Consider the following 12,609-nt stretch of genomic DNA (forward strand, 5'->3'; position numbering starts at 1 on the left):
GAAGTTCTATGTAGTTGCGTAGAGCGGATCTGGAGATACATTTAGGAGGGATCCGTCATTGATACTTTTGCATCTTGTTGAGCTACTCAAAGCGCTATCCTCTAAAAAAAAAACAACCAGGGAAAGGGGGTATTGTGCGCAGGGGAAAAAAAAAAAAAAAACGCACTAGACCATGTGTGACGGTGTCAGTGGGCAAAGTAGAACTTGGGCGGCACAACTCTTCCGGTATGATAAAAAAAAAAACTTGCAAAATCTAAAGAAAACCTTCCCTAGAGTCGTCTTCTTGAGATAAAGTTTGCAACTTTGAATTCGACAAAAACCTTTTAAAAGTGCGTCTTTGCTAAAAAGAAGCTTTCTTGAATTTACCTTCTTATAGCTAATTTGCATGATTACTTAGATAAGCCTCTTAAGGAAGATGCATTGAAATGATCTGCGTGCAGATGTCAGACCGTGGTCCTTAAGGCTTTAGAGAGAAAGAATATTGGGGTCACTGCACGAGCCACTCCGGACCCCAATATTGGCTTCGTAAATAATTGATTACGGGATATGAGTAGCCGGATAGATGAACTAGTTATTATCTCTATAGGTCAGCATTGTTTTTAAGTAGATAGAAAATTGCTGTTTGGGATTTGATCAAAAATTAGGGAATTTTTTTTTTTGGGGGGGGGGGATTTGGGGAAAGATGGTCGTAAGCTAAGGCGAAGGCTGAATGTACAGCGCTACTTCTTCTTTAAAAATAATGGTTATTATGAAAGTAACAGACGCAATAAATGTATCGGGCCCGTCCTGACATATGTGTCAATCTCATCTCTGGGAAATGAAACAGTCGGCTCTTTACATAAAACTCCTTCTACCTCTGATTAAAAACGTTACATTGACTAAAGGATTACGGGGCTGACTTAATTTTACTGACTGTTTTAACAGTTGTCGCAGCTGTTGGAAAGCGGAAAGGCAAATGAAAAAAAAAAAAAAAAGAGTCCAAAAAAAGGGGAAAGCGGAGGAGCTGGTGTCAGTGGGAAGAGTTGAGGAAGACAAAAGAATGAGATGTATCAAGAGGAAAGAGATAAGGAAGAGAAAAAAAAAAAATGTCCCGGAATATTGGCCTGTGACAAAGTTTAGGGTAATTGTATCTATAGATAAATATAGGAAGGGCACAGCTGAAAGTGTAACGTTGATAAGAAAGGGCTACTGCCTGTCAGGACGCCAAGATAAGAGGACATTAGTGCTACGATAAATGAGGACACAATCTTAAGTGATTGCTTTTAAGTGATCGGGTTTCCAGCTGGGATCGAGGGATCGTGCTCGATTTCCTTTCCCTTACTTTACTTTTATATCCTAAAGTTCGATCCCTAGAGAGACAGGGAAAGGGAAGTTTGGGGGGAGTGGGGGAGACGTGTCAGTAAAGCTTCCATGATGTCCTCAAGTTTTTGAAGAAGATCAAGACTCGTTGGATACATTTTTGAGAATCTCTCCGGTGGTTTTTGACCCCTCTTAACTAGCTCCGATAGAGATCTCAAAATCAAAAATGCCAAGTCTTCTTCCTCTCTCTGCCCATGTCCAATTTAGACGGTTGGAAATAATGGCGGAAAAAAAAAAAGAAAAAATAAAAACATCTCATCTCCTCACCACATTTACATTTCACCCTGACAGCTCAGTCTTTTTTTTTTTTTTTCCGGGGGAGCTGTCCCATTTTATAGAGCTGAATGCTCATTTTAATGTGTTTATGGTTGTGCTCTTTTATTTACTGAGCCCAGTGCGTTTCAGCTGTAATTAACCCATGTTATTAGCAAAGCCCTTGTGAATACCCATTAATTTCCCAAGAATGCTCGGCCCTTTCTGCCTTCCCCTGCAAAATTTCAAGGTGTATTACATTTTTACAGTCGACGCTTTGGCTTTTTTCCCTTTTGATGATTATGTTTGAATATTTTTGAGGAGGATGGAGAACTGATTATTTATTTCGAGCTTTACATTTGGAACTTTGACCGTATTTAATCGATTCCTATGAGCTCAGCCGCCCTCGAATTTCAAAAATTAAATTTTTTTTTTTTTAAAATTTCGATTACTATTTTCCGGCCTCTTCCTGGGCCGTGTGATTCCTGTACAATGTGATTCACACACGTTGGGCTTTTCACATGAAATGACTCTGATAAGTTTTAAATTGCCCCCCAAAACAGATTGATACCAGGTGGGCGTTTAGCTCTCGATAGGCGCTGATTATTCTGGTTAATCATTGCAACCGGCAGTAGAAGTGTTGTTGATGCCTTTTTTTTGGGGGGGGGGGGGGAATCTAGAGAAAACTGATGTTGCTTGTGTGAAAACTTAGAGCATCACATTTAGGATAGGTAGATGTTGGGGCACAGTTCTGACAGTGGAAGGGGAGGAGGGGAGGTTTTGAGCAAATCTCTTAACTAGGAGGGTGGGTTGAGAAATTTTCTTAACTCGCACTATGGTTCTTAATATTGACTTTCTTGCAGATTTCAGCTACACTTCACTCCGGTCTATGACAGTTAGTCGTGTGGATTTGAAGGGGTTAAAGGTATTGTTTTCGCAATGGTATTTGGGGAATTCGCTTCACCAAATTCTGCTTATTGTAATGGAGATAGTACTGAATAGCTGACATCAGAGGGATCCCATACTGTACTAGATAGACAGAGAGATGGATAAAAGGATAGATGGATAAATAGATAGTGAGAACATTCCGTATGGGTGTGTATAATGGATATGCTCTTTATATATGCGTTATATAGTTACATATGGAGGTGTTATCTGCATGTGATACAGAAAGATAGATGTAAGCTGCTGTAGATGCAATAGGATAGATAGATAGATAGATAGATAGATAGATAATAGATAGATAGATAATAGATAGATAGATAGATAATAGATAGATGCGATCATGGACGTTTTGTTATCATATTGTATGTAATGTATACGCTTTTTATACTTCTGTTGTATACAGTTGCTTATGGGCATGTTATGTGCATCTGATACAGGGAGGAAGATGTAAGATGGGATAGCTAATAGGTTGATAGATAATAGATAGATAGATAGATAGATAGATAGATAGATAGATTATAGATAGGTAGATTATAGATAGGTGATAGATAGATAGGTAGATAGATAGATAGATAGATAGATAGATAGATAGATAGATAGATGATAGATAATAGATAGATAGATAGATGATAGATAAATAGATAGATAATAGATAGATAGATACAGTAGATAATAGATAGATAGATAGATAGATAGATAGATAGATAGATAGATGATAGATAATAGATAGATAGATAGATAGATGATAGATAATAGATAGATAGATAGATGATAGATAAATAGATAGATAATAGATAGATAGATACAGTAGATAATAGATAGACAATAAATAGATAGATAATAGATAGAGATAGATAGATAGATAGATAGATAGATAGAAGATACATATGAGTGAGACCATAGTTATAATCTAGATAGATGTGAGTGAGATGGTATAATTACAACAGAGATAGATGATATAGACATAAGAGAGATAGATAGGAATGAGATCATGTAGATATAGAACGGAAAGACAGATAGATAATAGATAGATAGATAGATAGATAGATATGTTGAACGATGTGGAGAAGGATAGATAGATAGATAGATAGACAGATAGATAGATAAACTTTCCCCCACTTTGCATAGTGTGGGGTGTATTAAGTGTTATAACCATATACACATTAGACTGCATCAAACTGAAGACATTATAGAATTACCCATCTATCCTACTATATATATATATTTTTTTTTTGTATTATAACAGTCATTACAATACTTCTTAGCATTGGCAGCCGCCCCCTTCCACCTTGTGGCCACGTTCTGCTCCCCGGCCTGGACCGGCAGCCCTGTTTTGTTCCCCGGTGTACATCCTGTAGTCTTGTATTGAATTGTCATTGTCCTGAAGTACATGAGAGAGAAATGAATTGCTGTCCTGGACTCGCTCTGACAGTAAAATATTTCGCCTCTCTGCCTTCCATCCTGCTTTATGTGTGTGTTTGATGGAGCAGGAGTGACACCTTAGTCCCACCGCCTGACACCCCGAGCTGCTCATTACATCTTCTTTTCCTCCCTTTGGCTCCACTCTTAAACTTGTTCTATGTGTGCGATAACCTTGTGTTTGTGTCTACACACAGATCTTCATGTCCGCTCTATTTTGTGTCCACAATTGTCTGTCCATCAGCACTGTCATGGCGAAGAGCACTTTGTATATGTGTGCACACTCACTTGCATGTGGGAGCTGAATATATATTCAATTCAATTCAAAGAAGCTTTATTGGCCAAATAAACATTAGTTTTCCCAAAGCACAAGTGTGTGTGTATATATATATATATATATATATATATATATATACATATATGTGTGTATATATTCACTCTCACATGCATATATGTATATATAATGCTATAGTTATATTGTGTCATGTGCGCGTATGTGTGTAATGTGTATGTGTTTTATCGTTTGTGATAGTTACATGTTGAGCAGATACTTTGTGTAATTTGTGTGTCTCGACTAATAGCTATGATAGTTACATATGGATGTGTCATGTGCATATATGTGTAATTAATGTATATGTTTTATACATGTGATAGTAAGAAATGACGTGTGTGCATACTGTGTGTAATGTGTATGGTTTATATAGGTATGATAATTACATATGGACAAGTTGTGAGCACATATGTGTAATGTATATGTGTTTTGTATACATGTGATAGTTAGAAATGATGTGTGTGTGCATATTATGTGCAATGTATATGTGTTTTGTGTACATGTGGTAAAATGGCGTATGTGTGCATACTGTGTGTAATGTGTATGAGTTTTATAGGTATGTTAGTTACATATGGACAAGTTGTGTGCAGATATGTGTAATGTATACGTATGTGTTTTGTATACATGTGATAGTTAGAAATGCTGTGTGTGTGCATATTGTGTGCAATGTATATGTGTTCTGTATACATGTGATAGAAATGACGTGTGTGTATACTGTGTGTAATGTGTATGAGTTTTATATTTATGATAAATACCTATGGACAAGTTGTGTGCAGATATGTGTAATGTATATGTGTTCTGTATTCATGTGAAAGTTAGAAATGTGTGTGTGTGCTTACTGTGTGTAATGTGTATGAGTTTTATAGGTATGATAGTTACATATGGACATGTGTGCATATGTGTGTAATGTATATGTGTACTTTTTACATGTGATAGTTATAAATGACGCGTGTGTGCTTACTGTGTTTAATGTATATGTGTTTTATGGTTCTGCTAGTTACATATTGGCTTTTTCTGCAATGTATGTGTATTTTATAGTTGCGATAGTTCCATATGGCTGTTTCGTGTGCATATGTGTGTAACGTACAGGTGTTGTAGAGTTGTGTTACTTATACTGTATATGGACTTATTTTTTACCTATGGTTACACTGTAGGTGTGTTTTGGAGAGCGCAATTGCATATTTGAATTGTGTGTGTTTATGTGTTCTGTATGTGTGTTTTAACCATATTGTGTGCATATGTGTGCACTATATGTGTGTTATATAGAGATGATAATGGCATATAACCGCACTGTGCACTATATGTGTGCACTATATGTGTGTTATATAGAGATGATAATGGCATATAACCGCACTGTGCACTATATGTGTGCACTATATGTGTGTTATATAGAGATGATAATGGCATATAACCGCACTGTGCACTATATGTGTGCACTATATGTGTGTTATATACAGATGATAATGGCATATAACCGTACTGTATACATATGTGTGCACTATATGTGTGTTATATAGAGGTGATAATGACATAAAACCGTACTATATACATATGTGTGCACTATGTGTGTGTTATATAGAGGTGATAATGGCATAAAACCGTACTATATACATATGTGTGCACTATATGTGTGTTATATAGAGGTGATAATGACATAAAACCGTACTATATACATATGTGTGCACTATGTGTGTGTTATATAGAGGTGATAATGGCATAAAACCGTACTATATACATATGTGTGCACTATGTGTGTGTTATATAGAGGTGATAATGGCATAAAACCGTACTATATACATATGTGTGCACTATATGTGTGTTATATAGAGATGATAATGGCATATAACCGCACTATATACATATGTGTGCACTATATGTGTGTTATATACAGATGATAATGGCATATAACCGTACTGTGTGCATATGTGTGTTATATACAGATGATAATGGCATATAACCGTACTGTGTGCATATGTGTGCACTATATGTGTGTTATATACAGATGATAATGGCATATAACCGCACTGTGCACTATATGTGTGCACTATATGTGTGTTATATAGAGGTGATAATGGCATAAAACCGTACTGTATACATATGTGTGCACTATATGTGTGCACTATACTGTATGTGTGTTATATAGAGATGATAATGGAATATAACCGTACTATATACATATGTGTGCACTATATGTGTGTTATATAGAGATGATAATGGCATATAACCGCACTGTGTACATATATGTGCACTATGTGTGTTATATAGAGATGATAATGGCATATAACCGCACTGTGTACATATCTGTGCACTATATGTGCGTTTTATAGTTGTATTTATCAAAGTTTTGGGCTTATGTGTGTACCATATGTGCAGCTTATAGTTGTGATAGTTGTGTTTTCTGCCCATTTGTGCACCATATTTGTTTTTTTTAAGGCTTTAACTGTTCATTTGCATTCGGTGCATATGTGTGCACTGTATGTGTGGTTTATAGCGGTGACAGTTCCATATATGTTCTGTATGTATGTTTTACAGTGGCAAAAGTTGCATGAAATCAGATTGTGTTGTTACTTGGGTACTGTGTGTGGTTTTTTTTTTGTATCATGTGTGCATATGTGTGTACTGTATTTCTGCTTCATACCTTGTGTTTTGTATACTTTATGTGCGTCTGATGGCGGTGATATGTATTGGCGGTATATGCATTCTGCAGTGGCGACAGCTTCATCTCGGGGCGTGTGTGTGCGGTATGTAGGCTTTACAGTAGCAATAGTTAAACCTAATCATCATGTATGACATGTGTGCGCTGTGTGTGTGCCTTTTATTGTGTATTTTAGCTATATCTATATATTATTATGTATCTTTACCTGTGATGTCATGATGTGAATTCTATTTTTATTATGATTTTGTATTTATTTTTAGGCATTTCCCCCAGACAACTGATACATTCTTATATCTCTATCTTAGGGAAATGGTTTATGTACACAGACATGGTGTAAATGTGAGGACGAACTCTTTTTCTGAAAATAAAACCTTACCTTCATGGTAGGACCGTATGGTTTTTTTTTTCCTTTTTTTCTAGTATCTTGCAATGCCTATATGATTTTGCTGTGGTTTTCTTTTCTTTCTTTCTTTTTTTTCTTCCCATGTTATTACATCTCATCAGACACAACCTTCATGCATTAGTAAATGGGTTGGTAAAAACTCTTAGAATTGTATTATTTTATTTTTTTATTTTACCCCAAAATTATTTTGTCGACCCCCCCCCCCCACACACACACACACAAACACAACACGTCCTGAACTATTTTTATTGCCAACATCTGTCTTATGTGAGCTGTCATCTCAGCTTTCATTACTCAACCGGGCAGAAATTGAATTCTAATTTTTTTTTTTCCCAATTTTTTTTTTCTATTAAATTTACGTAAATTTTTTTTCTCTCGAAATTTACGTAAATTTTTTTTTTTTCTAAATTCACGTACATTTTTTTTCCTAACATTACAAATGATTTTTTTTTTGCCATCCCTATCGCTGGCACACACAGTCAACGTCCTGCAGACATAACAACGCTTACATCTTCATTGTCATCTACCAGCACAGTCTATACCTGTCTAAAACAACTGGAGCATCGTATATTATTCCGCAAAGCAGATTGCCCATTACACAGTAAACACATGACGCCGTCAATCGGATTTTGCTGGATTATTTACATTTAAATTGCAGATATTATGTAAAAAAAAAATATATTTTATCTCTACATTTTTACCCGGATGAACTCCATTTACATTTACATTTACTCCACATATTACATTTATTTATTTTATTTTATTTATTTTTTTTGCATGTGTTTATTTGCATTATGCATGATTTCTTCCTGCGATTTGATCATCGTCGGTAATTCCGTTTCCTTTTTTTTTTTTTATCGTTGCTCCCAGTTTATTTACAATCAAATCCGGTTATCTAAAAGAATAGAATTTGGTGTCTGTTACATGGGAAGGATGCCCAGTTCACAGGCTACATTGAGTTACTTACATAGGGCTTTTATTAAAACCAGAATCATATTTCCCAAATCAAATAAGACCTCGAAAATTGTTTGGATATTAGGATTATGGATGTATTTTTTTTTTTTTTTTGCATTTCTCTGCCTTTTATAGACAATTTATGGGATTGCTTTATTCGTTATAGGTCATTCAGTCGTTATGTGCCTTTAATGGGCTTCTGGAAAATTAATATGAGGTTAAAAAATAAATATATCAATATATTAAAAAATATATTTTTTGTAAAAAAAAAAAAAAAAAAGAAAACAGAGGGGCGTTTGCTTCAAAAGTAATGTTAAAAAAAAATAACAAAATAATAAAAAAAAATATATAAAAATATATTTTGGGTAAAAATACATAATGGCGTCTGCTTCAAAGCGAATGCTGAAAAAAAATCATAAAAATATAAATATATATAAAAATATATTTTGGGTAAAAATACATAGTGGCGTCTGCTTCAAAGCGAATGCTAAAAAAAATCATAAAAATATAAATATATATAAAAATATATTTTGGGTAAAAATACATAGTGGCGTCTGCTTCAAAACGAATGCAAAAACATCATAAAAATATAAATATATATAAAAATATATTTTCGGTAAAAATACATAGTGGCGTCTGCTTCAAAACAAACGCTAAAAAAAAATATATATATAAATATATATAAAAAATATAATTTCTGTAAAAAAAAAACTGTGGTGTCTGCTTTAAAAGTAATACAAAAAAATGTAAATAAATATTAAAAAATATATTTTCTGTAAAAAAAAACAGTGGTGTCTGCTTCAAAAGTAACACAAAAAAATGTAAAAATGTAAATATATATAACAACTATATTTTCTATAAAAAAAAAAAAGTGGTTTCTGCTTCAAAAGTAACACTAAAAAAAATCTAAAAAATGTAAATATATATAAAAAATATGTTTATTGTAAAAAAAAAACCCCATAAGGGTACTCACTTCAAAATTAACCCTGAAAAAAATAATCAAGACATAAATATATATAAAAAAATATGTTTTCTGTATAAAACATAAGGGCATTCGCTTCAAAACTAATGCTAAAAAAAAAAAAAAAAGAATCAGACGCATATTTATCAGCGGAACTAGAACACTATGTTATAATTTACTTGACATCTCACATCTCAGTGGGTCAAAAAACATCAGCTGTTGTCACTGACTGGGGGTCAGGCTGCATATTTAGCAGAGTATAGTGATCATCACCAGCACTGTAAACAGGACGAGAAATGGTTATATGTGACAAGTTGCTACGTACTAAATATCTATCTATATTAAGCTTCATTAAAAAAAAAAAAAAAGCAAAAAAAAATAAAAAATCTAATATATTTTCTGAGATTAGCCCCATATAGATTGGTCTGGATAATAAAGGGTTCTAAAACAATAGGAATATAATAATGTGCAAAAAAAAAAACAAAAACAAGTAATAACATAAAGTCTTAAAAGTAAAGAAAAAAGGAATCAATCTAATAACCAACGTAAATAAATAGATTAAAAAAAAAGAAAATCGGGCGTCCTGTCGTTTCGAAAAGATGATAAAGAAATGCTTTAATCTTTCCTGCTTTGATATCTGCATCTATCAATGTGTTTTGCTATTGTTTTTCTACATTCTAAAAAGGTACGAGTTCAATTACGAATAAGAGAATTGTCTGCACACTAAGTAGGCCTGTTACATTTTCCCCTGTCAGCCCTTCAAAAGAGGGTGCCCATCTGTTAGCTGCACTTGTGTTTCCCATGTAATGAAGTGTGAAAATGTAAACTAGACAGGACTCTCCCCCACCCCCCCCCCCGATCTTTTCCAATTGTCAATCAAAAGGAAAAGTTTTAGGGTCTCTGCATACTGATACAGTATTGAAAAAGTAACTGACCCGCAAATCAAATGCCCGTGATGCCTCACGACCGCTCCATGTGGTCGTAGAAGTAGCAGCTAAAAAATATCCGATAACAAATTAGATTGTTTGTACAATTCCGATGTGATTCTTAAAAACATGACATTGAAACCTTTTCGCGCTGTAAATTTTTGAAAAATTTGCATTTACCTAAACACATACGCATCTAGAATTCTTCACCTAGGGATTATAATATGGACACGTGCCGTCACACGGAGTAAAGTTTATTTTAAAAAAAATAGACGTTGCGCTCAACACAACCTCAACGAGTAGACGAAAGACGTCGTTGATAAATCAATAACATAAAAAAGGATCAATATTTTCCAGATTGATTAACAGACATTAACTTCAAGATTTTCGGGTGTGTCTTTAGTTAATTTTCCCCCCTAAAAAGAACTTAATTAAAAAAAACAAATGACTGACGGCTTTGTACAATTTGCAGATGCTTAAAAATTTCACAGATTGTTAAAAATATTACAAAAGTTGAAGTAGATGAGTAATAGTTTTAGTACCCCCAAAACATAACAATGATACAAATTTCCATGGTTATGTGCAAAAACATCAAAAATATTTTAGGCCTTTTACAAAAAGTAATTGTATAATTAATACGGTTAGTTTTGTTTTTTTTAGCTCAATGAAGGGCTGTACTAGCCGGACCGCTAACTATGACCGGTTCGGAACTCTATTCTTAATCCAAAGAAGACATAAGAATTATGTAAATAAAAGAAAAGAAAAACATACAACAACAAGGTGAATTAAACAACGTAATAGCAAATTATTTTTATATAAGGATAAAAAAAAAAGTATTATGGCCAGGTGGTGCCAGGTCACATTAGGAAGCCCGTCACTGGATTACGTTAGTACAGATGACACCTGTCTCATCTGTCATATCGCCCCGGTGTCGCAGATGCTGAAACCACAATTGACCAAGATGTAGAGGCTGATATGTTGGTCAACACTGGTGCCACAACTCCATTAACGGATCTGCACTAGACTGCCTTTAGTAGACCGGAATATAAAGAAGTTGACCATTCAATCGGCCTAACTAAATATTAAAAAAAAAAAAATACACAACATAAAAATAAACAAAAACCCCCCACACAAAAATACACAACATACCTTAAATAAAAATCTGTCTCACTGGCGCACGATACATTGCATAGCCAAACAAATTAGAAAAAATTCACTGCATTAACTTTGCTGTCAGAAGGTCAAAGAGAAGCAGTCGTGCATTTCAAGCTGAAAATGCAATAACCCCTTCAGTACCATAGGTGCGTGCAATGCATAACATTTACTGTAAAACCAATTCATTAGTCTCACGTTGAAAACATTTGTCTTGGGGTCATGCTTAGGGCACGTGACTGCCAATTCTCATTCACCGAGCTGGGGCTCTACCTGAGATTCTTTCTTTATTTGCCTAAGCGAATAGATCCGTTAATAAATGCCTTGAAGATATCAGATAAGTTCACGATTTTTTTATTTTTTATTTTTGGAACATTAAAATGTTGCAATAAAAACTTGATGTAACTAAGTTTCAAACACTCCTATAGAGATAAAGCTGGATCAACAAGGTATATGGAAATAGTTGAAAAAAAATAATGTTTTTTCTCATCTTCGGAAAATATAAAAAAACATTAATTCAATATTAATCAGAATTATTTATAATTAAAAAATAATATGTATTATTTGATAAGTTTATTTGATATGTGAATTGGTTGTGTTGTCTAGACATTCGTAAGGAATCTCCTAATTCATGGAATGTTTTCAGAACTGTTTTGGGCTTCATGATTCATTTTTTATTATTATTATTATTATTTTTTAATTAGTTTATAGTTTAGAGTCTTGCGTGGCGGCAGCACGGGGATTTGGATGGGTGGGGCACCATTTTTTAACGAAGTGTTAATGATTGTACAAACTGAAATATCAGTTCAAGATACATGTGAAAATAGGTTTTCCGCCAACTGTTAGATTTGCCCTTGTTCATCCCGTAGCTCTTTGTGCCAAACTGATGTCTGCCGGTCATGTGGTCTTGTTGATAAAACAGGATGCTGATGATGTCATATCCTGTTTTTGTTTTGTTTTTTTACAAAAATTTACAAATCCAGTCCTTCTTCAGCCTCTTGGTTTACAGAAAAGTTTCACGTTCGCAGCAACATTGAACCTTGTATGGTGTCTTTAGTACTTCTTTAAAAAAAACAAACAATTTATCTAGGGGTTATGATAATGGTGTTCGTCAAAAAATGCAACTTTTTTTAGTTTCTGGAATTTTTCTTTAATTTTTTTTGTCCTTAAAACACCACAATAAAACATATGTCACACGAAGCTGTAAAGTCTATGGGCATTCAGGTAACAGGGAATATTATTTTTAATGTT

General features: G+C 34.1%; 1 protein-coding gene across 5 annotated transcripts in view; it reads left to right on the forward strand.

Annotated features, from left to right (window-relative positions):
• Nucleotides 1–12,609, forward strand: part of ESRRG (estrogen related receptor gamma) — a 980,003-nt gene that overhangs the window by 693,951 nt on the left and 273,443 nt on the right. For 2 of the 5 annotated variants that reach the window (XM_069768491.1, XM_069768494.1), the window contains exon 2: nt 7,268–7,345. The exons of the other annotated variants lie outside the window; for them this stretch is intronic. In XM_069768491.1, coding sequence (XP_069624592.1) covers nt 7,268–7,345 — 78 coding nt within the window. The remainder of the gene's footprint in view (nt 1–7,267; nt 7,346–12,609) is intronic. 5 annotated transcript variants of the gene reach the window in all.

Source organism: Ranitomeya imitator, chromosome 5 (genome assembly GCF_032444005.1).
Source record: "Ranitomeya imitator isolate aRanImi1 chromosome 5, aRanImi1.pri, whole genome shotgun sequence".
Taxonomy (NCBI): domain Eukaryota; kingdom Metazoa; phylum Chordata; class Amphibia; order Anura; family Dendrobatidae; genus Ranitomeya; species Ranitomeya imitator.